We start from the raw sequence: 26,785 nt of genomic DNA, 5'->3' as shown, positions 1-26,785 counted from the left end.
GACGTTGCGGTCTAACAATTCTTATGTTGGACTGACAGGTCGGTCAACAATGAAATTGTTAGACCAATGCAATAACATTTCTTTTGTTTGACTTTTTATTAGTAATAAATATATAGAAAGATATTTATAAGGGCATAACAAAGCAATATATGTCATCCAACTTCGTTTGGAGCAACATAACTATAATGATGATTTTATAAATACATAGAGTTGGAGAAACACTCACATTCAACCGGAGGTAATACCACATCTAAAGAGTCCATCCACATTACCCCCAGGTTGATTTTATAACAGGATGACTGACCCATCCTGCAGCAAGTGTTCATTTAAAATAAAAATTAAAAGATTTAACAATTTATAATCTCAAAGACAATTTTTGAAAGTAAATTTCATCATTAGTATTTTTCATGATTTTAATAGCATTTGCATAGGACCTAACAGAGTCTTTTAAAGCATGTATCAGAGAATTTTCACTTTCTTCAATATGTCATTATTATCATAATTTTCAAAGACAAAATTGTTTTATTATAAAGTCAACATTTAAATATAAATAAGACACTGAAGGCTACATGACACCATTTTCATTCACAAACTTTTGTCACAAAAAGATTTAAAATTTTAAAAATGTCCAAAATACAATGAAATATGGAGATAACAAACAGTGTTCAAGCTCAAAGTCAATTAAAACAATACAAATCGGGAGCAGAGCAAACATGGACCTCCAAAAACATCAGACGTGGGATCAGGTGCCATGGAGGAGTGAGCATCCCCTGCCAATGGGTCACACCCGCCGTGTGCTCCTTGACATGAATGGGAAATAACAGAAAAGTCTGTCGACAATTTAGTGTGTAAATAATGTCAGTCAGCATATGACTTAATGAAAGATTGTATTTGCTGACAAGGTCACTGTATCGACCATAGAAATTACAAAATGATGACTTTAAATGAGACTGTTGATAGTCTTGTTTCATCAACTTGTTTCTCAATAACTTACCTCGTTTTAGAAATTGTTCATACGTAGAGCATGCTCTTGCGTACTGAATCAACTGAGAGATATACACCTTATATGCAGGTGATGAGGGTATATTGCTGCATAAGTAAGGGAAGCTGACGATTCAAAAGTTAAAGTCATCACGTTTATCATAATACTTTGTTATTAGATTACCATTAATATCTTTTTCTAGTAAAATATCCAAATTTGAAACAGATGTGTCCAACTCTGTGGTATCTTTTATTTCAATTTAATGTCCATGTTTTCCTTTTATAATAATTATGTGATCATTTTCATCATTTTCTGTCAAAACGTTTGCATAAATCTGGCGATAGGCTTGTCTATTGTTTTCCCTGCTCAAATACACAACTAACCCCAACCATTGCAACCTCTCTTTATTATGTTATTTGAGGTGTTGTTTGTGAACGAAGTCACAATTTCTGCTGCACATGCACTGATCGATCCTCTGGTGAATACGGCCTCAAATCCAGTGAATATGTAGTGTCATGAACCATTTGCATTCATATAGATTATATAGGGACTATAGACATGTAGAGGAATTATTCAATGTTTTGTAGTTGAATAAAGGAATTTATTTCACGAGTGGGACAGGATTTTTTGTTATATTTTCACAAGTGGGAAGCATGAATCCTGTCTCATTTTCTTTGATTTTTTCCTTTGCCTCTGTGACTTTTCAAAACAAAGTTTCATAGGACGTGGCATAATAGTGCAGCAGTTGAGATGTCATAGCTAAGTAATTGCGAGATTGAAAAAATTGTAAACATTGATTTCAGCAGTATATTTGGAGAAACTTTGGTAGTTTAAGTCTCTGTTAGGATGGTTTATTTACTCTCTCTATCTAATAGCGGGTCAGGGAGTATTTTCACAAAGGGAAGGAAAATCTCGAGTTTTGTTGGACTTCTGATATTCTCTTACACTGTGACAGAATATCATTTTGATATCCTTTCACACTGTGACAGAATATCACTTTTATTCAATAAACAAATGTCAGTAATTGAAAATGTAATAATCTGTAATATCAGTTAACAGTTATAGATCTTGTTGTTCACAATACATATCATATTATTTTTTTGTGTGAATATATCTGCTCGAGGGTCCATATTCTATAAAAAGTTACAAACACATTTTCAAGTTTAAGCTGTATCTGACAAATGTATTATGAATCTCAAATTTAAAAAAAAATGGTTCCATAAACTCAGCTAGTCATATGCGCCAGCACTGCACAGCCAAACTTTGTTGATATCAACTCAAGAACACTGTATCTAGATTTGCATTTGTGTAAAAATTAAAGAGCAAAAATGTATGTAAATTTTATATTATACAGTTATTGAACTTATATTGGTGAATATTGGCACAAATTGGCTGTACAAATGCACAAGCTTGCGAGTGCATTTGTACAGCCAACAATTAGTGCCAATATATTCACCAATGTAAGTTCAATAACTCCTTTATTATATAACTAAAACATTTCCCATTGATTTATAGATTTACTTATTGAGGTTTTTATTGATACTAATAGGTTGAATGGTTGACCAGACATTTTTTGTTTACAACAGGGCGTTCGATATTGAACGCTTGTATTTGGAATGTTTGGGGACATACTCATATATACATAATGCAAACTCAGCGTTCAATAAAACACCAAGATACATGCTAAAATTCTCTTGACTTTTAGTAGTTTTTTTTTTTAATATAGACTATTTATTAGCTATATAATAATGTGATATATTTCATTACAAACTTTAATATTACAATATATTGCAATACGAGTTTTCAGTCGAGATACACAGCACAACTTTCACACCACAATCGAGTCGGGCGTCAGAGGGACTGGATTTATAAGGATACCTGCCATTACATAAATTTAGGCCTTTACGCATGATTGCTTCTATATAATGCTTCAGTTTTAGAATAATAGTTTAGAAACAAAATAATTGCACATGTCTGTTATTTCAGAATTTTAAAGTTATATCAATAACTGCTCCTCAGAATCAGGTTTTCCTGGCACGTGAAATGTCAGAACTATGCTTGTTTGGTAGGGTTTAACCCTGCACTAGGCCTACTTATAAATCGACGTACAACAGGACCATACACATGTAACAACTGAGCCTTAAGTTAACTCATAAAATACATTATTTTTTTTTAAAGAAAATTACTCACATTTGTTTGAGGGGTTCAAATCTGACAGATTTTTGACACTGCCCAAGTTTAAAGTTATTGGCAATGACATCCACAACGGTAACCAGACAATTCGGCCCAATGACACTTCGATCTAAATTTTGAAACACACACACTAGGGCCTATTCGGTCCAGGTAAGTTTTATATTAAGAAGTTCGGAGAGAGGGGTAAATAAGAGCATGTAATTTGTAAGGAATGTGTCTATGTGATAAGTATCGAGAAAAAAATATGCGGGTCTAACGGTAGCATGATGATATCCAAATCAAATGCAAATGGTATCGACTATAATAGGCGGACCCATCCGTCACCAACAGTCCAGATTTCCCCTGCATAGAAGTCAAGAACGATAACTGAAAATTGCTGTATATCATGATTAGCCTACGTGAATTCCACGGAAAAAACAGGCTTGTACTGTTGCAGGCTATTTAAATTATTTCTTTCCATAGAACACTGTAGAATGATAGATTGCATTCTGGGGAGTATTTTTGCAAGCATGAAGTATGGGGGAGGAGTGGGGGAAGGTGTCTGAGGTGGGGGGAGGGGGGTTCCTCACGACTTTTTTTCCAAACATAATATTTCACTATTGAAAATGTTCATTGAAAAGCTGGTCCCCTCACTTTTTGTTGTAGTATAACCATGGTAATTTGTAAATGTAATCATAAAATCGGTTGTGCAATTAAGTACTTATACATGTACATATATGTAAGTTGAAACCTACCACCCCCAACCTTCCCACCCCACCAACTTCTCATAAATAGGATTTTCAAGTCTGAACAATTTTCCTTGTTTTTTCTTTGCTGTCCAAAAATATTCTGTTTTTTTTTTTTTTTCACAGGAGTGGCGACATGGATTCGCATCTGTATATAATTAATAATTTTCACTTTGGTTAGGTAAAAAAAAACCTATTTAGCTACTCCTTCTTCAAACTGAAAACCCCATTTCGGGGGGGGGGGGGAGCACTCTCCTTCGAAGTGAAGGAAAGCGGCTTAGTTGGTCCGGTGTAACGCAGAATTTTGTCTCGAGATGAAAATTGACCTGGAGGTTCATTTTTCAACGTTGAAGGTGTTGAATTTAGACACTTGTCCGTTGAAAATTGAGTTGTGTCGTGGAAATTTGATGATGAAACCGGATCTAAATTCAACAACATAAAAACACATATTCATGAATTGACAACGGGAGAGGAGAAAAAATGCAGCAGACCAGTCCGGGATTCGAACCCTGAATCTCCAGTCAGGTCCTCTACCAACAGAGCTATCTGGCCACTGGCGATCGAACTCGTCTGACCGCCACATTCCTCCCTCCTTAAAGGTCTTCGGCCCCCGAAGACACCAACCCAGGCTCTTCCCTGACAGCAAGGGCGGATACAGGATTTGTGTTTAGGGGGGGCGTGGATAACTTCGTTCAGGCAGGGGGTCTTGGGGCCGCCTTAAGGCCCCCAGTGGGTCCAGGGCGAAGCCCTGGTGGGGGCCCAGGGGGCGAAGCCCCCGGAAGCTCCTGGGTTTTCGTGTATTTTAAGAGTAAAACCAGGCACAATAATAGTGGTATTGGTTAGTTTATATGTACCAAAGTTTGGCATTATTAATACTAATCATATCATACTTTGAATAGAGGGGGCCCAGGGGGCGAAGCCCCCGGAAGCTCCTGGGTTTTCGTGTATTTTAAGAGTAAAACCAGGCACAATAATAGTGGTATTGGTTAGTTTATATGTACCAAAGTTTGGCATTATTAATACTAATCATATCATACTTTGAATAGAGGGGGCCCAGGGGGCGAAGCCCCCGGAAGCTCCTGGGTTTTCGTGTATTTTAAGAGTAAAACCAGGCACAATAATAGTGGTATTGGTTAGTTTATATGTACCAAAGTTTGGCATTATTAATACTAATCATATCATACTTCGAATAGAGGGGGCCCAGGGGGCGAAGCCCCCGGAAGCTCCTGGGTTTTCGTGTATTTTAAGAGTAAAACCAGGCACAAAAATAGTGGTATTGGTTAGTTATATACTTAATATGGCATTATTAATATTAGTCGATCATATCATAGTTTGAAAATTTTAGGGGGGGGCGTGCGCCCCCCACGCCCCCCCCCCCTAAAATCCGCCAGTGGACAGGTCTCTCAGCTGTCACTTTCAGGGCATGGCACGGCACAAAATATAACTGGAGAGAAAAAATGCAGCGGACCAGATTGGGATTCGAACCCGGGCCCCCTGAATTCCAGTCAGGTGCTCCACCAACTTAGCTATCTGGCCACCAGCGATCGAACACGTATGACCGCCACACAACTATGATATGATTTATTCTTTTAAAAATCAGTTTTATTCTTAAGACTAACATCTTGAATTGTAAATGTAAGTCTCTACAAAACATTAAACACATCGAAGAGAAAGTATGGAACGCCAGGACTGTTTTATATGAGGATTAAACATTGGTAGACAGACACCTCGGCCCAACGACACCTCTGCCCATCACGCTTGACACCTCGGCCCTGACAGGTTGGCCCAAAATTATTGACACCTCGGCCCATACTAAAGACACCTCGGCCCAAGGAATTTTTTTTTTTTAGAATTATTATCTGTATTCACTATGGTAATATAAATGTATGTATGTTTATAATGACGATATGTATACGATAAACAGGGGCTTATAATTTCAGAATTTTTGAACGAACGACAGCATAGATGTCAGCTGCTGTATTTATTGAGTGGGAGATAGGAGGTCTATTTATTTATTTATTTTGTTGCTTATGAAAATGCAACTTTATTCATTTCATAATGTTTAGAATTCTTTCACTTAAAAATCACTTCGTAGTAGGGGGGTAGTGTACACTTAACTATATATAATAATTATATGTATAAACCAGTGCACAGTAGCATATGTCCTGAGGTATTCTGTCCTGATCAATAAGATGTCTTAATTGATTCTTTTTTTTTTTTTTTTTTTAATTTATAAACTCAACTTAACCTTACACAGATAGAAGTCACGTTAACCTGATAGATCTTTGCGTAATATTAGAGCATAATGGATATATTTCCCTAAACCAACCAAGGAAGATATGTGGTTTGTATCCAACAAATTGGATTAATTTAGCCTGCTCGTAATTATAACTCCTCATTGTCACCACCCCATATGACACGCGCTTGAGACTTCAAAGGATGCGCTGCGTCTTCTTGTTTGTTTAACGATTAGCACTATGTGATGGACAATCTTTTTTTTTAATCGTCAATTTACTCTCGGAAGATTATTCAATTATTTTCTTTTTTATTTCATGGATATATAATAATATAATCCGTCGCATATAGTCCTTATAATAATAAAATACTTAAGAAAATAACAAATAAATATGTTTAAAATAATACATTTTTGTTTGTGCCGAGGTGTCTTTTACGTGAGCCGAGGTGTCAATGGGCCGAGATGTCGTTGGGCCGAGGAGTCTGACATTCTAAACATTATACCCAGTGTTCTCTTCTTTATATGTGGTATTATTTTAATTATATAGTGTGCAACTTCCATTATAATTATACAATACTTCTTTCATTATATGATGTAGTTATGTCATTATATTATGTACATTTATCATTATATGCATCTTCGCAATGCCAGGAGTCCTGAGTCAACACGTTGCCGTTGGACCCCTGGCATATGGGCTTGCTTCTCTCATTGAGAAGCACCAATCAAATTAAAGCTTTCATAAATAGTTAGATAAGAATTCAGTTGATACCTCAAATGCACGTGTTACAAGTTGTTTATCATAGAATGGCTTAATGTGATTGGTTGAAGGATAAGAAAAACAATCAAGATTTGTAATTTTTCCGAAAGACCTCGCTTCAGTCAGCCCACAAAATATCGAAAGAAATATGCCAGGGATCAAACGGCAACGTGTTGACTCAAGCCCCCTGACATTGCGAGGATGTATTATACTGTTATATGAGGTGCTCTTAACATTATATGAGGTGCTTTTAATTAACATTGTATGCGGTCGTTCTAATAATATATACTTCTCACATTACACACATACATTCTTCGTTATATATAGTATTTCTTTTATGATGAAGATCGTTAAATATTACGGACACTCTTTGATCAGAAAAACTCACTTGAGCCTTCGGCTCAGGTGAGCTAAAAAAAGCCCCTCCTTAACACAAGAACTCCTGAAAAAGAGGATATGAAATTTGCAATTTTGGGAAATTAAGGCACCCTTTCTTATTTTCTCAAATTTGGAAGAAGCACTCTTACTCATCATAACCATGCACTTAGTTTGTATGCTAAATATTCAGGGGTAAAGAAGATTTTCAAATGCAATAAAAATCATCAAATGTACATTAGAAAATTAAACCAATGTACTGCCAACAATACAATATTACTGAAAACTAGAAAAGCGTAAACAGCACTAGTAAGTGGGGCTGTATTGATCATATGCTGAAAACGCATCGATTCATTTTTATTGTCACGTTAATGTTGGTTTTGTACGAAAGCCCATTTGGGAACAATCAAAAACATTTTTGAATTTGATATAATGAATTGTCGAATTTGTCATAACGAACTTAATTCGTTATAACAATTTCTTTTAAATTGTTATAACAAATTATTCTGTTATAACAAATTTGTTGAATTCGTTATAACGAATTCAAAAATTTATTATAACGAATTAAACTCGTTTTCAGGATTTCTAGAGCTTGTTATAATGAATTAAATTTGTTGAAATGAATTCGACAATTTGTTTTATCGAATTCATATATATTTTTCTATAGACCCTGATTGTTGAATTTGATTAAACATTTAATTAATTCGTTATAACAAATTTTAGAATTCATTTAAACGAATCAAATCCGTTATAATAAAGAAGATGGGTGAACAAGGCGGGCGAAGTGCCTATAGTGCGACAAACATGAAGTGAAAAATAAAATCTCAATTATATCCAAAATTTCTTTGATATTTCATCTAAAATTAAAGTATACTTCATGTAAAATCTCTATAATTTACAAAAATCTCACAAAGACTGAAATTATTTGCCTACGAAATAGCATACACACACTAAAGAGGACAAAAAGGGTCATTTTCTCACACTTTAACAAAATTTTTCGATATGAGTGGGTCTTCTCTCCATTTTTTTGAAAGTTAATCCTAAAAGTTTGCATAAAAATATGCATTTTTTGGTTTACAAAAAATGGAGCAAAGACCCACTATACATTAAAAGTACACTTCTATGACAAAGCATTCGCATCTTTCCGAAAAATACTTAAGTCCATTAAGTCAAGGGTCATATCACAAACATGATTTAAATGCCACTATTCATCAGGAGCTGAGTAGCGTAGTGGGTAGCGTGTTAGTCTCAAAGCAATATACTCCGGGTTTTTATTGTTAGGGGTTCGAATCCCACGAGTACCATTTTATTTTTGTAATAAAAGAATAATTTTTCCGAGATTTTTTTTCTCAGAAAAGTTTTGATTATCATAATTTCATAAATTTCAACAATGAGAACTTTCCTTTAAATACTTAATTCACAATTTGAATATGATTTTTTTGATATCTGAAGCTATAGGCATTCTGCATGCCTTGTTCACCCATCTTCTTTTGAATTCGTTGTAACAAATTCAACACAACGTCATAAAAAAGAGTGTCGAGTAAAGGTATAAATCCGTAGGCCTCCACCGGCAAGTGGTGGCGTCTCCATATTCATGAGTGAAAAATTATCCAGAGAGACGTTAAACAACAAACAAAAGCTGCACAGATAGGAAAATTCTACATTTCACCGAAATATCTTGTCAAAAAGTAATATTTAACAGTTTCTATAAAACTTGTGTATCATTTCACACAATAAATAAGTTTTGAAATAATTGGGTATGATAAATTGCAAATGTATTTTAAAAATGTATTAAATTCTCAGTGAATCCGAAGAATTGCTCTTGATTTCAGTGCAACAAAATAAAAAAATCATTTTAAAATTCTTTAAAAAATATATAAATTAGTATTTAGAATGAAATAGACCAAGACTGTTTGTTTAAAAAATGCCCCAAGTAAGGATCAAACCAAGACATAAATTCACCCCGACATAACAACTGAGCCATCGCCGATACAAACTAACATATTATTTTAAAATAACTATGAAGCAAAGCATTTACACAATTTGCTTTTGGGGGAAAAGTTGGTTTTTAATGGTCTCTGAGTCTTCTCTCTAGTTTAGAAATGTTTGAGTATCTGTGTGCATTTTAACTCAAAGAAACGAGCACTCGTTTCTTTGTATTAAAATGCACACAGATCCTATTTTAAAATCGTGAAGCGATGAACCAGAGATAGCTAAGGAGATGGGTGAAAAAGGCGTGCAGAATGCCTATACCTTCAGATATATAAAAATCATTTTCAGTTTGTGAATTTAGTATTTAGAGTAAAGTTCTCATTATTGAAATTTTGATATACAGAACTTTTCCGAGGAAAATCTTCTCGGCAAAATTTATTGTTATTAAAAAATATGGTACTCGCGGGATTCGAACCCTAGCAAAAAAATCCTGAGTATCATTTTCCTTTGAGACTAACACGCTAACCACTACGCTACACAACTCTTGAAGAATAGCGGCATTTAAATCATGTTTGTGGTATGACCCTTGACTAAATGGACTCCAGGTATTTCTCGGAAAGATACGAATGTTGTGTCATAAAAGTGTATTTTTAAGGTATAGTGGGTCTTTGCTCCATGTTTTTGTTAACCAAAAAATGTACATTTTTACGCAAACTTTGAGGATAAACTTTCAAAAAAATTAAGCGAAGACCCACTTATATCGAAAAAATTGTGTTATAGCATGAGAAAATGATCCTTTTTGCCCTCTTTAGTGCGTATATGCTATTTAATAGGCAAATAATTTCAATCTTTGTGAGATTTTTGCAAATTGTGGAGATTTAACATAAAGTATACTTTAATGTTAGATGAAATATCGAGAAAAAAAATTATTATAATTGATATTTAATTTTTCATTTTCATATTTGTCGCACTATAGGCATTTCGCTCGCCTTGTTCGCCCATCTTCTTTATATAAAAACGTTAATGTTACATTTTGTACCAATTGACCCATCTAGTCATATTTCAAGGCATATTTTAGCAAATCAAAACACAGTTATGAACATCGGGAATATATTGCCCTTTTCTATATCACAAGAACCCGATTCATCAAAAGTCTGCTTATATATCGTGTTGGATCAATGAAATTTTCACAGTTGCGCCCAGATCCTGCCAATCCAAATCAAAAGCACCCTCTTATTAGTCCCCTACCGGTGAAACCGGAGGGGACTATAGGTTTCCTCTGAGTCTGTCCGTCCGTCTGTCTGTCTGTCTGTCCCTCTGTCCCACTTGGTTTTCCGCACTTTTTTCCTAAACGCTTGCAGATATCGAGCTGATTTTTGGTATGTAAGTGTATCTTGATGAGTTACAGATCAAGTTTGCATTTCGTTCCGCTTCATTGATTTTTGACTGAATTACGGCCTTTTCAATTTTTACGGGTTTTCCGCAATTTTCTTCTAAACGCTTGTAGATATTGAGCTGATTTTTGGTATGTGGCTTTACCTTGATTAGTTATAGATCAAGTTTGCATTTCGTCCCGCTTCATTAATTTTTGACGGAATTATGGCACTTTCAATTCTTAACGGGAACGGAACCAGATTACACTTGCCGGTAGGGGACTAGTATTGCTAATGCAATACTCTCAGAATGCTTGTTTAAATTGTTACTATGAATTAAAAAAAAATGTTATTACAAATTAAATTTGTTGTAACAAATTTGACAATTCGTTATATCGAATTCAGAAATATTAATTGGTATGCCCTAAATGAGCTTCTATAGTATTGTCAGCTTGTATCATTCAAGAATAAACAATCTGAATATTTATATTTCACTGCAATTCCGGTTTTTAAGTATATCCATATCATTTCTAAACTATTCATATAACATAAAAAGAATTCAAAATTCGAGCATAACATAGAGCATATGGTCGGAGGCCAATGCGTACTTTAACGAAAATCCAAAATAAATACATGTATTGAATTTTCGCAATAGTAAACAGCTCTGCCTAACTCTAGACCCTTGGACTACGAATTTCAAAATTCTGCTTGTTATAATTATGCCAACAGTTTGACTGCTTCATGTCCACCGGAAGATTTTTGAAAAATGCATTGTTTGATGGTTTTGGCCCAACCCTCAGAAGGGCAGAGACCATGAAATTTATAATTTTTCTCCCCTTTTGCCCATAGATGCTCATCTGTGAAATATACGATATATTATTTAATTACCAGGTAATTACTGCACCATCTGTTTAAAAGAGTTACCCATGAAATTCAACAAAATTTTGTCTACCCACGAACATTGACCACCACGAATTAAAATGAGTCTACAGTATTTGATTTTATGATGATGATGATCAATCAGTTTACTCGCATGATATTCTATGCATAAATGCCTTCGTTTATGCAAATTATCAGACAAGCAAACTGACTGATCACATCAGAAAACTAGAAAGATTTGCGAAAAATTAAACTATAGCCTTTCTACTTCGCAAAAATTTAAGACAGTTAAATGAAAACAATTTATATATGATAACCCAAGTCTTTATTTAGTTGCTACAGTTGTAGTGGGTGCAGCTGCTGCACGCTTTCTGGGTTTGGGAGTTGTTCCTTCACGGAATCCATTCCTAAAAGTAAAAAAAAAAATTCAATTATCAGTTCTTAATAATAGGCTACTTAAACCTCCAAAATTTTCAAGTTAGCTCTTTCTTCAAAGTATCAAACTGTTTACTATTATTTAACGAAGAATTTGGGTTCCTATAGCATACTCTCAAAGAGAATCGTATGAACACAATGCAGGTGTCAATTAATTCAACATTTTTAATATCTTAGCTTATCAGCTGTTTCAAATTGTACAAATTTCACGAAAATTTTGTATATGTGTTAAAAATACCTCATAAAAGTTAAAATACCACTTTATAGTCCGAATTCGAAATATCTGACGCTTTCCTGGCTTTTTTTACGATTTGATATTTTACGTGGCAGGAAAACGTCAGAACCGGCGCCATTACTAAAACTGGGAATATGCCGCCTCCAACCGGAGTTGATTTTCGATACTTGTGAACCGAATTAAATTTAAGGATGGAAGGACAGAAGACGGACATGACAAACACTATATGCCCCGGCCATATTCATGGCGGGGCATAAAAATACCAGTATATGTGATACTGATGATGATATTCCTCTTAATATATTGGCAAAAACCCTGAAAGAAGGTCAAAAAAATCAAAGTACTAGTGAGAAACACGTTTCTGATAAACAGGAACAATTCAGTTTTCATACAGTGGATCATTTAGATTATTTTAGATCTACATGTGAAAATGGTAATGTGGAAGTTGACCATGCTAGTTCTGTATCAACCTGTGTTAACACTGAGTTATCTGAGGAAAATGTCTCCAACAAAAATCATGTTGATTCAATGGAGTGTGACGGAATTTTTGACATGAATGAGACTGATATTGTTGATGATGATGAAGTTCAAGAGTTAAATGATGTCTCTCTCAACCTTGTTGTACTGCGTCCGCTCTTTGACATACCAGACAGTGCCTCAGAAACATCATTCTACATGATACTTGGAAATGAAGTTATACCCTGAAGTAGATGTTCATGACAAGGATTTGACCACCGGAACAGACTCAAAGCTCGAAAGTGATAAAGAAAATGAAGAAACTGGAAGTGATCTCGATGATGACGCAGACACTAAGTCTTCTCAAATGGAATCTGATCAAGAAGAAAGGCCCTTTAGATCCCATCGACACAAAAAAGACCCAGAAAAGTGGAAACAAAATACTAGAACTGTCCAAAAGGGACAAATACCCCCCGCGGTTTTTCAGAGAAGGTACCAAATCACTAATGTTTTCTAGATGTGAGAGGTGTTCACAATTTGCTTATAAAACATTCAGAGTGAAAATTTAATTACTCATTATATTTTTTTTTAATGAATGAAACTAATGTGCAGCCTAATAAAACATCAATACTAATAATTACAGTGTTTTTTATTACATTGAAAAAATAGTTTGCAACTATCTGTCATCTTTGTGAGACATGACACTCTGCAAATTGATTGTTGAAAAAAAAAATCATAATTAATTATACAAAGCCAAATTGATCTTAATACCTTCACATCAAACTCATTTTAAAAATAAAAGCCTGGTTTCAGTAACTATGTATTTTGACAGACATAAATTACAATATTAAGAGGCTTAGACAACAGAGATCTTTATTTCTTTCTGCCCAATTCCCAGGAGATATAGATAAAACCTGCTTGATCAGAGATGCCCTAACAGCTTCCCACACTGAACTCATTAATCTTAGGGATGGCAACGAATATTCGAATATTCATTCGATGAGTTGATATTCGAATATGAATTCAAGATTCGAATATTCGGTGTTTTTCAGATTTCATAAAAAGAAGTACTGTGATTAATAAATTTTGATTAGAACAGTGATGGAATTATCCCTGTTTAATTTACTAGCCATCAATTTCGATCGCCTGATTTCTTTCACTACTTTCTTATCTTTTAAATCTACTAAATTACATGTATTTTGTTTTGAGTACGGTGTTAAAGAATTGTACAATAATGCTTTATGTATAATACAAAAAGTACTTTCATAATTTTTATTAGTTAGATATGATCGGATCTAGAATCGAGGACAACAAAATGAAATCTTAGAATGTCTCAAAGGCGTAAAGAGTATAAATTGATTGATAATTGAATGAATGTCCGATAGAATTAGTCTGTAATAATATTGTAAAGGGCTTAATTTCAGAATAAATGTGTTAATTACTTGATTATCTCGGGTTTTAGATAATCCTGAATTTTATATTCATTATCGGGAAATTATTTAATTACCTAGGAAAATTGTCTATGGAAATATTTGTTTACATTGTATTAAAGATTATAATCATATCTCTTATTAGGCAGATAATTGTAATTTATTACACGTATTGAAATCTGAACAGTATACCGTTACTATCTTGCCTTTGGGAAGACGACTGGTTCCTCCGTTGGAGCTACTATTATTTCACGTTTCATTTGTTAAAATTATACTTTTCTACATTTAAATCATTTATTTATTTCAAACATTGACAAATATCAAATGGAATTTCTTATTGCACACCTACAAAAGGCTTCCTACAATTTTATTTCCGATAAGTATACCTATGCTAAACCTCTCATGAGAGTAGGATGATGCATATTTAAAATAAAACAGATATTACTTATTTTATCGAATATTCGAATGTATTCGAATACTTGCATTGAATATTCGAATATGAATTACATGTATTAACAAAATTGACATCCCTAGTTTTAAGCTGTAGTTCACATTTTTGTACAGATGTTCTAGATTCTATGTCTCAAACCTTACACATGAACCCGAAATGACTAAGTCAATAAAAATTAAAAAAAATACCTGTAAAATGCAGAAAAATTATCAAATAATGTTGAAAATACCAGGTACACATCTTCATATGGTAAATAATAAGTGTACAAATTTTCATACAAATCTATGCAATAGTCTCTGGGAACAGATCTGGACAAAACCACATAATAAAAATGAAAAAAAAAAAACACCTGTAAAATGCAAAAAAATAAGCCAATCATGATGAAAATACCAGGTGGACACCTTCATATGGCGAATAATAAGTGTACAAATTTTCAGACAAATCCTTGCAACAGTTTCCAAGAAATGGTCCGGACAAAATCTAGTCTACAGACAGACGGAAAGACAGACGGACATGCTGATTCCAATATACCCCCCTAAACTTCGTTTGCGGGGGGTATAATAAGAAAAAGGAAACATAATGCTGGTGAAGAGTATCTATCATGTAAAGGAAAAAGAACACAAAGACGATGCAAAGACCAAATTGTAAATGCAAGTATAAATGTGCAGATAAAAAATTCAGAAGAAAATCAGCAAACCATCTTTCAGAACTACTGGGGAAACAGTTACAGCAGTGAAAGAGACTTTATTAAATGTCATGTAACAAAAGAAGAAAAAGCCAGAAAAACAACAAAACGAGATTCTAGAAGAATACTTACCAATACAGGCTTTCATATGAAACTGAAACAGTTCAAGTATGCAAAATCTTTTTCTTAAAAACTCTGGGTATTGGAGAAAAAACTGTATCATACACACTGACCAATAAAGAAGAAATCGGCTCTGAAGACAAGAGAGGAAGAAAGCCTGGAATTTACAAAATATCTGAGGATGATCAGCAGTTCGTAAGAGAACATACAGGTGTATTAAATCACTTCCTACAGTCGATTCACATTATTGTAGAAAAGCAACGTCTAGGAAATATTTGGAAAAGATTTGTCAATTAGAAAGATGTACGAGTTGAACAAGCAGAAATGTGAAAAAGAAGAAAGAACTCCAGTTAAGTACTGGCTCTATGACAAAATATTCGGAACCGAATTCAATATAGGTTTCCACCATCCCAAAAAGGATGTATGTACATTTTGCGACTCGTATGAAAAACTATTCCCCGAGGACAAGGAAATAAAAAAACACGAACATGAAAAACACCTAAAAAGAAAACAGAACGCTAGAGAACAGAAAGCTAAAGACAAAATGCGTTCTTTGACTGATGAAAAAATCCAAGTGATCAATTTTGATTTACAGAAGGTGCTTGTGACTCCAAAATTATTTGTAAGTGATGCCTTCTACAGCAGAAAATTGGCAACATATAATTTCACCACATACGATTTGAGCAGCAGAAATGTAAACCGTTTTATCTGGGATGAAAGTCAGGCCAAGCGTGGAAGTTGTGAAATCGCAACTTGCCTTCTTATGCATAACAGAAGCGCAGGGGAAAAGGAAGAAGTCATCTATTACTCTGATAGTTGCACCTGGCAGCAGCGAAATCTGCAATTTTGTACTATGTGTCTATATTCTGTCACAAATTTGCCAATCAAAACCATAACCCACAATTACTTTGAAAGAGATCACTCCCAAATGGAGGGAGATTCTGTTCATGCAACAATAGAAAATGCTACAAAACGCTTAAAAATGTACAGTCCTGACGATTGGATTCTTGGAATTAAGAATGCTAAACAAAATTCTCCGAAGTACAATGTGACAGAAATCAGAAACCACATGGTGATTGACTTCAAAGAATGTGCTTCGTCAGTCATTTCAAACTGAAAGAAAGATGTCAACGGAGAAAACGTTTATTGGAACAAGATCCATAGCTTTCAATATAAAAAGGAAACACCCAACATCATATATTTTAAGTATGAATACAGTGACGACTATAAAAAGCTTGATGTATGTCAGGGTAGGAGAAGAACAGTTACCCTAAAAGACTACAAACTTAAAACATTGTATAAAACACGTTTGTCCATTTCTGCACAGAAACATGCAGATCTCATGAGCCTGTGTAACAAAGGACTTATCCCATCCAAACATCACATGTTTTATGAAAAGCTCTCACATGATAAGAAACTTGATAAATTGCCAGAGCCCCATTCATCAGACGAGTCAGATTCTGATGCAGTTTAATGCAATGAACTAGCGCATGAAAAAATAATTCATTTATTTGAACTGTAACAATAATTGTCATGTTGACAGTTAAACATGGCAATAATTATATTACATAATAACATGAATTTCATTTTCATTTTTTTTTTTGTTGAAGTTATTTTTTTTTGTTAACTTTTCAAAGAATTTTTTATAGCTGTTGCATTCCTTCATAGTTTATTAAAGTTGTTACAATTCAATGAAACTGCTTTGTCAATCTTATTTTTGAATGTAGAATTCAATTTGATAAATGTTCATAATTAAAAAATCTACACTTTTTTATACAATATTTTTATTATGTAAAATATAACACAACACGGACTGGGAAGCTGGCAATCTGCCTATTTGGGCCCTCTCCTTAAAATCTACATTGACTAAGATGAAAAAGATTCTCCTTTACCTTACGTAAATTGTCTTAACATAGTTGATAAAGTGACTAAAACTATAACTATAAAATATGTTAAACGAAGATCATTAGCAAAAACATACATGTTACAGCATGCCAGTCAGAAAAATCTTATTTAAATTAAAATAAACCTTGTATAATATGTTTAAGTTAATCATTGGTCGTAACTGCAATTCCCTTGGTAAAAAAGGTCGTAACTGGCAGATACAACCTTTTACATTATCCAACAGTAGCAATGAAAGGTAGTATCTAATAGGGGTGCAACGATACACTAACCTCACGATACGATACGTATCATGGTATTCAGTTCACGATATGATACGTATCACGATACTTAACAAGGTTAAAAAGTCTTTCAAGTTTGTCATCATATTTTTTTAAAACTTGACAGGGTTATACAAAATGTTCATATTTTTTAATAATAATTAAAATAAAATTTTGTTAACTTGAATTGGATTGTTAGGTAGGTCTTTGAGTTGTGTCAACATTCTAAACCAATGATGAACATTTACAGGGAACTACGGGGACCTTTCCTAATAATCTTCCTTTTAAATTGGAATGAAAAAGGAAGACATTCATTCTTTTATTCCTTTTATTTACGTAGAAAGCCAGTTGTCATATTTCTCTTGTTAATACATTTTAGTCAACAAGACAGCGAATTTTCATTGAAATACACATGTGATGGAATATTGTGTATTACCAAAGAATACGTTTAGATCTAAAGGGTTTATCATTTTTCTTAACATCTATAACTTATAATCACATTAAGTCCCTCTCCGTGTTAAATCTGAGGTCTGTAAGATTCTGGAGATGAGTTTAACTGCCGTAAATGTGTCATCGGCGACCTCACGTTTTGCGCGGAAGCCATTTTGAAATAGTAAAGAAGGAAATAAAATGGACAAAACAGATAATTCTGGACCGATTGAGCCGAACTGCAATATCAGTTTAGCATATCGTGAATTGAACGGTGGAAAAATATACCGCAATATAACGTCAAACGGTTTATCGTTACACCTTTAGTATCTAAACATTTTTATGAATTTCTACCTGATATCTGCATATTTTATGTAATTTATTTCTTTATTAATTAAAAATAATAAGTCTGAATGCACACAGTTAAGGTAAAGAATGAATTTGAATTGAGAGTATAATTTTGTAACATTTTTTCCCTCTCCCGTAAAATCATAAAATTACAGTTATGACCTTTTCATTCCATGGCGTCGATTTGTACAATTGATAAGATTTGAATGAGTTGACTATAAAATGGTCCTCACTTTTAAACTTGGCAAGACAATTCATCAGATTGCTTGGAATAATTTCCTCGAAAAGTTACCTCTCTTATCAGAGGGATATTACACCTTAATATATTATATACAGACATTATTTACTGGGGTACGATATTTACTTCGATGACTGCCAATTTTATATTTCTTGTCCAGGGATTTGCTAAAACATGCAAATGACTATTACATGTATATTTCATGCAACAGTGAACAATTGAAATCATATTAACATGCTATAATTTTGCATGAGATATTGTTGTAAAAATATAAATTAATTTGAGAATACATTCGCAATTTAACAGTCATCATGAATTTGTTTGTTCAATGATGTGTAGCACTAATACCCTTATAACAGCACATGGATCTGTTAATCATGCCCGCAGGTGTTTAAACCAACACAGGTGTTAACACCTTTGTGTACACAGTGTATATCCCTTTATATGTCAGACAATTAAAATTCTATTAGAAGCCAGTCTTTGTATAATTCAATGTACCTCTTGGGTATGAGGAAGCTTTCAATTCTACCATTTAAAAAAATATTTATTTTACTTAAGATTAACAATAAATGAATTTATAACTTCCAAAAACGTATAATAGTATATTCAAGATTAGTTCGTTTTATTATAATTAATTCAGATGTAAAAAAAAAAAAAAAAGTTATGGCACATTTGGTAAATAAATTTAGGAATTTACTGGCAACAATTTATTTCACACATTTTACATTTACCCACGGTAAATAAATATCACAAGACAATGAAAAAATATTTAAAGTATACTATTTCAATTAATCGTTACAAATAAATGGTAAGAAAAGACCACAATTGCGATTGTGAAAACTTTTCCGTATTTTAAATTGTGATACGGTTGCGGTTTTACTTAAAGTAAACGATTGCGACTTCCAACTTCGCAAGATGGACACAGCATGTTGTAAATATACGTTGAGACATTATTTACTAGATGATATAATGTTTTTTTGTACATCGACAGATATTCAATGGAACTTATTTTGTAAGAAATCAATGGAATATATTTAATTCTTTAATGTTTATTACTTTTTTCTTGGTAAAATAATTTAAAAAGTTAGGAAAATGGCACAGATTTGTTTTGAAATTGACATAAATTTCACTGATTTTGGGGCATTTTTCGTAAACTTGAGCCTTAGAAAGGTCAATTCGTTAAATTGGGCGACCCCAACGGTTCTGAGAAAAAAGTATCGACCTATACCCCAAAAATTACAGTATATAAGGGAAACCAGAAGTCTCTGATGAGACTGTAGCTCTACTGGTGTGTACGTATAACAAAGTAGCACTTGGATTTGAAACTTTGCAACATGCAACAATAAATAGAATTATGTATCTTAATGTAGTCTACTTCTGTGCCAAGTTATTTTGAAATCAAACAAAAACTGTAGGAGGAATAGCGTTTTGAAAGTATTTCACAGAAATTTCTATTTTTAGTAACCATGACAACACCATTCACTGAAATCAAAAACCGAAATACATATTATGTATCATAGTGTATTCCAATTGTGTGCCAAATTAGATTGAAATCAGACCAAAACTGTAGGAGGAGTAGCGTTTTAAAGGAATTTCACAGAAATTTCTATTTTTAGTAACCATGGCAACACCGTTCATCGAAATCAAAAACTGATGCACTAAATTATGTATCATAGTGTAGTCTACTTGTGTGCCAAGTTATATTGAAATCAGACCAAAACTGTAGGAGGAGTAGCGTTTTATAGGAATTTCACAGAAATTTCTATTTTTAATAACCATGGCAACACTGTTCATCGAAATCAAAAACCGATGCACTAAATGATGTATCTTAGTGTAGTCTACTTGTGTCTTAAGTTATATTGAAATCAGACCAAAACTGTAGTAGGAGTAGCGTTTTGAAAAATTGTTTACAGACAGACGAACAGACAGACAGATGGACGGACGACGGACATCTTAATATCGCATAAGCTCTTCTGGTCTCTGACCAGTAGAGCTAAAAAAGGCTTTAAGCTCTTTGGGTCTTCCTTTCAAAAAACTTTGGCTTTACAAATTTACATTCAATTGAATTGATGACAAATGTACCTGAATTTTCTCTGCACTATCTTCAAATGCCTCATTCTTCCTGTACCAGTTGTCCTCCTTCGTTTTGCCTTTTCGCTCCATTCAACTAAAAAATGGAGATTTTATCTGTATCAATCCACATTTAATATAATTTTTGAACAGTAGACCTTAAAATAAACAAGAGGCCCATGGGCCACAATGCTCACCTGAGTAACTTTGGCCCTGTTCTTCACCAGATTTTCCCCTTTGTCATACTAATTGTGGCCGCACCCAATCCCCCAGGGGTCATGATTTGAACAATTTAGAATCTACACTACCCCAGGATGCTAACGCAGTGGTTCTTGAGAAGAAGAATTTTTAATGACCCCACCCTTTTTTGTCTTTCTTGATTATCTCCCCTTGTAATGGGGCTTGGCCCTTCATTTTAACAATTCAATCTCTCCTTTAACCAAGGATGCTTTGTACCAATTTTAAAATCGACTCGGTGGTTTGCATTTACCTTACTTGGAGATAAAAGCAAATGTCTGGATGACGCAAATTAAATCAAAACATGGACTAAACAACTTGAATTTCTTACCCAGACAAAAACAGAAATGAATCATGATTTTTATGAACAGTACTTTATACGCAAAACGGATTCTGTAGTTTGATGACATTTATAAAATCACATTCAAAATTACACATTCACTAATGAAAACTAGCTAGATGTGCAATTAATGTCACATTAAGCATGGTGAATTTTCATATTAAAATAGGACTCTACGGTCTACCGACATTGGTTTCTCTATCAGCTCTACAGACAGTTGGCTAGGGGAAATTCATTCATTAGCAACTGGGAAGAAAAAAAAAAAACAAGAGGCCCAAGGGCCTTAATGGTCACCTGAGTATAATATAACACTGTAAAGGATCCATAGAAGTATAAAACAAAATTAACTAATAGATGAAGCAATGTTGCCCAGGAATTTTAAAAATCTGGTAAAAATACCCTTGCTTATTGTAATGTGTTAGACATGAGTGATCTTCTTAGGATCATACTTGGTTTTCCCAAGTCTTACAGGGATGATAATGAATGCAAAATATACAAATACAATGAATTGCCTATTGTGTAAGGTATTCAATATATACAGATATGTTTTTGTCACTTGCCTAGTGATACATTCAGTACACACAGACTTGGTTATACAACATGGCTATTTGCCATTTGTCACAAATTACTTTAAGTCACCCTGACTTTCTGTGATTTTTTATTCACTTTGATAATTTAAAAGTTTAAACAACTTTGTCCAGTCTCTTGTCAACCATGACTCTACCAGTGACAATAAAGTTGCTTTCAGCTCAGGTGAGCTAAAAATAGTACTTGTAAACCACCTTGTTTGTAAATGTTGTTGATTCAAAAGGGAGGTTGTCAAAGATGTGCTAGATGGAAATGTGGTTTTACAGTATGGACCAAGAGGAGAGAGGATATGCTCCGGACAAGGGTTTTTCATATAATTCTGCTATGACCTTTACCTTAGACCTAGAAACATGGTTCCAGGTCACTGCACACCCTTTACCCAAATACACTCTGTGAGTGAAGTAGGAGCCAGATTGGACCAAGGAGAGAGAAGATATGCTCCGGACAAGAGATCTCAGACGGACAGACAGATGGACGGATGGATGGACAGACAGACTGATCACTATATGGCGCCCGCAGAGTGAAGTATGAGCCACACTGGACCAAGAGGAGAGAAGATATGCTCCGGACAAGGATTTTTCATATATATAATTCTGCTGTGACCTTGACCTTAGACCTAGAAACATGGTTCAAGGTCACTGCATGCCCTTTACCCAAAGACACTCTGTGGGTGAACTATGAGCCAGATTGGGCCAAGGAGAGAGAAGATATGCTCCGGACAAGAATTTAAACAGAGAGGCTATTTTTGACCTTGACCCTTGACCTAGAAACTTCATTCAAGGTCACTGCACATCCATTGACCAGTGGCACTCTGTGAGTGAAGTATGAGTCACATTGGACCAAGAGGAGAGAAGATATGCTCCGGAAAAGGATTTTTCATATAATTCTGCTATGACCTTGACCTTAGACCTAGAAACATGGTTCAAGGTCACTGCACACCCTTTACCCAAAGACTAAAGTAGGAGCCAGATTGGGCCAAGGAGAGAGAAGATATGCTCCGGACAAGAGATCTCGGACGGACGGACTGATCACTATAGGGCGCCCACAGAGTGGGGCCCTAATAAATATGCCCAGGAACTTCTTAAATTCTGCACAAGGCCGAAACCTCAAACCTCATTCTAGATTTCACAAATGGTCAGACGCCACTACGGACGACATGAAGAGGTTTATAGCAATGGTTATTGCTATGGGACTAGTCCAGCATCACGATATTCAGGACTACTACAGCAAGGACGAAATGTTGGAGACCACTCTCTATGGGAAAACGATGCCCCAAAACAAATTCCTTCTAATAGTCTTTGTTTCATTTAAACAACAATGAAAATCAGATACCTCGGGGACAGGATGGATACGATCCGATATTTAAAATCAGAAGGGTCTATGAACACTTCATGACAAAGTTCAGTGAGTTATATTCCCCTGGAGAAAATATAGCCATTGATAAAGGTATGATAGCTTGGAGAGGGCACCTTTCATTCTGGGTCTACATGCCAGACAAACCAGACAAGTTTGGCGTCAAACTTTTCATGCTGTGCGATTCGAGCAATGGATATTGTTCGCAGCTCGAGCTTTACCACAGAATGTCTGAGAATCCATTGGAGAAGGGGAAAATATATGACTTGGTGATGAGACTGATTAACCCATACCCTGGTAAAGGTCACAAGTTGTATGTTGATAACTATAACACTTCACCAATTTTATTTCATGATTTGTACTAGCAAAGGACAGGGGCATGTGGAACGTTACGTACCAACAGAAGAGGCGTTCCCGCGAATCTGAAGACCATAAAGCTGAAACAAGAGGCCCATGGGCCACAACGCTCACCTGGGTCAATATGGCCTTGCAGTTCTTTGTCAGCAGATTTCTTCTCCTATATTCAGATGTAAAGCTTTGAGGACCTGTTCTACCCGGGGTGTGGGGTGGGGGGTCATGATTTGAACAAACTTGAATCTACACTATCTGAGGATGCTTATCACGACTAATCATGGCTGTGTTGTTGTTAAGAAGAAGATTTTTAAAGACATTTCCTTTATATGTTCTTTTGTAAAACTTTGATCCCCCATTATGGCCCCACCCTACTACTAGAGGATGCCTTGAACAAACTTGAATCTACAATACTTGGGGATGCTTCAATATCAATATGACTAATCATGGCTTTCCTGTTCTTGAAAAGATTTTATTAAAAGATTTTTTTCTATATGTTCCTATGTAAAACTTTGATCCCCCATTGTGGCCCCACCCTAACCCCGAGTCATGATTTGAACAAACTTGAATCTACACTACCTGAGGATGACCCCTGGGGTCATAATTTGAACAAACTAGAATCTAAACTCTACACCACTTAAGGATGATTCCATATCAATATGACTACCTGTGGCTTTGTTGTTCTTGAGAAGAAGATTTTTAAAGTTTTTTTTTCTATAAATTTCTATGTAAAACTTTGATCCCCCATTGTGCCCCCCCCCCCCCCCCCCCGGGTCATGATTTGTACAAACTTGAATCTACACTACCTGAGGATGATTCCATATCAATATGAGTAATTGTGGAAAAACAATTTCAAGATTCTTCCTATATATTCCTATGTAAAACTTTGATCCCCCATTGTGGCTGCACCCTACCCCCAAAGGTCATGATTTTAATAAATTTGAATCTGCACTATCTGAGGATTATTCCACATCAATATGACTAACTTGGGGTTTATTGTTCTTGAGAAGAAGATTTTTAAAGATTTTTCCTATATATTCCTGTGTAAAACTTTGATCCCCCATTGTGGCCGCACCCTACCCCCAGGGGTCATGATTTTAATAAATTTGAATCTGCACTACCTGAGGATTATTCCATATCAGAACAGGGGTCGAAATTAACAGGAAATACTCGCTAAGTGCGAATTAAAAACAGAAATTGCGAGTTAAAAGCGACTGTGGTCGCCAACTTTTGCGAGTTAAAAAAACCGGTCTTTTTCAGATTTTTTCTAAAATGTATTCCAGGGATGTGCAATTAGCATTGCCTCACACCCAGGGCTACCATTTTTGGGGGTCGGGCTAGTGAATCTCTAGCCCCTCGGGCTGGTAAAAATTAAAATTACCCATGTAATACATGAAAAGTACTACAGGTATTTTTATTCACTTTTTTGCTATCAAATTCTCAAACAATGAAAAATTTCCAGGTAGCATACTCCTACAGTTCGTAAATCTCCATAATCTTATCCATTTTGCAGTACTACCTGACTTATTTACTTCCAAAAACAATCGTTTTTTCCTAATCCGAATTTCCTCCATTCCTTTGTTTATGGTAAATGCATGTAGATATCCTACTTAATTATTTACAATCACTTAATCAAATAGAGAAAAAGTCTTATGTGATTTTCAAAAAATATATTTCAAGGGTATTTAATGATTTAAGATGAAAAATCAAAAGCCTGAAAGGCTTCAATGGCGTCGAACATTTAAAATCAATTTCAAAAGTTCTTTTTGAATTAAATTTGAAATTAAAAGATTGTAAAGACACAATATCCCAATTATACATGTAGTTTGGGGGCTTTATTTCGTGGTCCGAATTGTTCAGGGTCCGAATTAACCAGACGCCATCGAAAGTAAACACACGTGGAAGCCTGTTCATGTTAAATAATAAATTAATCTCTTTTCAGTTAGATTAAGTGCTAGAAAGGATTTATTTTTTTTTACTCTTCTACTTGCCAATGTCTATAAGCATTATTATTTTAATAGTTTTAGCTTACACAACATTTACAGTGATTGCACGTTAGCTACGAGATACGATCGGTATACAGTGTATCCAGTGATGGAGCTCGACCCTTCGATGTTTACGATAAAATTTGCTGGTTGTAAAATTGTAAGGCTAAAGATTGATCTTTAAAAGTCAGTTAGTTTAAACTTCTTGTTTGTTCATTAAAATGGTTTCGTGATTATTTTACCGCTTTGTTATTTTCTTTTTTTCATGGTGTAATATTCGACGCATCGCTATACATGATGTGTAGAAATTAATGCGCAGCAACTTTCAGGAAGGTCGCCACTTTTTCTATTGTTACAATAAACACAGTATCTCTATTTTTTATCATAATTAATTGTAGATATACGTAATCCAATCCTATTTTGAATTCATTTTGATATGTTCTATTTTCTTTTGTGGATGCATCGACTGACACCTTTGGTTGCATAAACACTCGGAGCTCCTCGCATGGCTCGTACCTTGTACATTTGTATGGAATTAACCGAGGATTGCCGATTGTTGCGAAAAGCCAGTGACAATCCCTAGTTGGCTTTCGACCTTTGGTCGACGCCATAACAAGAGGCCCATGGGCCACATCGCTCACCTGAGCACATTGGCTTGGCAAAAGCACAAATCAGTTCAGTATTGAAAAGATTACTTGGGGGGGGGGGGGGGGGGGAGGGGGGGGGCTTGAATTTTAAACTACCTGATGATGCTTCCATGTCAATATAACAAATGGCTTTGTTGTACTTGAGAAGATTTAAAAAAAAAATTCCCATATATTCCTTTGTAAAAATTTGATCCCCCATTGTGACTCCTCCCTATCCCAGGGGTCATCATTTGAACAAACTTGAATCTACACTACCTGAGGATGCTTCCATATCAATATGACTAAACATAGCTTTTCTGTTTTTGAGAAGAAATATTTTTCCTATATGTTCTTATGTAAAATTTTTGATCCTGCATTGTGGCCCGACCTTATCCCCGGGGGTCATCATTTTAACAAACTTGAATCTACACTACCTGAGGATGCTTCCATATCAAAATGACTAATCATGGCTTTGCAGTTCTTCAGAAGAAGAAATTTTCCTATATATTTCTATTTAAGACTTTGATCCTCCTTTGTGGCCCCATCCTACCCCCGGGGTCATGATTTGATCAAAATAGAATCTACACTACCTGCGGATGCTTCCATATAAATATGATCAATCAGGGCTTTGCTGTTTCTGAGAAGAAGATTTTTAAAGATTTTTCCTATATATTTCTATGTAAAACTTTGATAGTCCATTGTGGCCCCGCCCTACCCCTTGGGGCTATGATTTGAACAAACTTGAATCTACACTACCTGAGGATGCTTCCATATAAATGACTCATCATGGCTTT

The 26,785-nt window shown here is 34.8% G+C and overlaps 1 protein-coding gene across 1 annotated transcript in view; it reads right to left on the bottom strand.

Annotated features, from left to right (window-relative positions):
- Positions 1–11,754: 11,754 nt before the first annotated feature.
- The window catches only part of LOC133190575 (large ribosomal subunit protein eL37A-like), a 28,634-nt gene continuing 13,603 nt past the window's right edge, over positions 11,755–26,785 (bottom strand). Inside the window, exons 2-3 of the mRNA XM_061326276.1 lie at positions 20,524–20,608; positions 11,755–11,859 (exon numbers count right to left, since the gene is read on the bottom strand). Of these exons, the coding sequence (XP_061182260.1) occupies positions 11,778–11,859; positions 20,524–20,608 (167 nt within the window). The 3' untranslated portion in view covers positions 11,755–11,777. The remainder of the gene's footprint in view (positions 11,860–20,523; positions 20,609–26,785) is intronic.

Source organism: Saccostrea echinata, unplaced genomic scaffold, assembly GCF_033153115.1.
Source record: "Saccostrea echinata isolate AGI-Se365-2 ecotype Australia unplaced genomic scaffold, CSIRO_AGI_Sech_v1 ptg000022l, whole genome shotgun sequence".
In the NCBI taxonomy this organism is placed as follows: domain Eukaryota; kingdom Metazoa; phylum Mollusca; class Bivalvia; order Ostreida; family Ostreidae; genus Saccostrea; species Saccostrea echinata.
The sequence above is the reverse complement of the archived record's forward strand: the minus strand, read 5'-3'. Positions and strand labels throughout refer to the sequence as shown.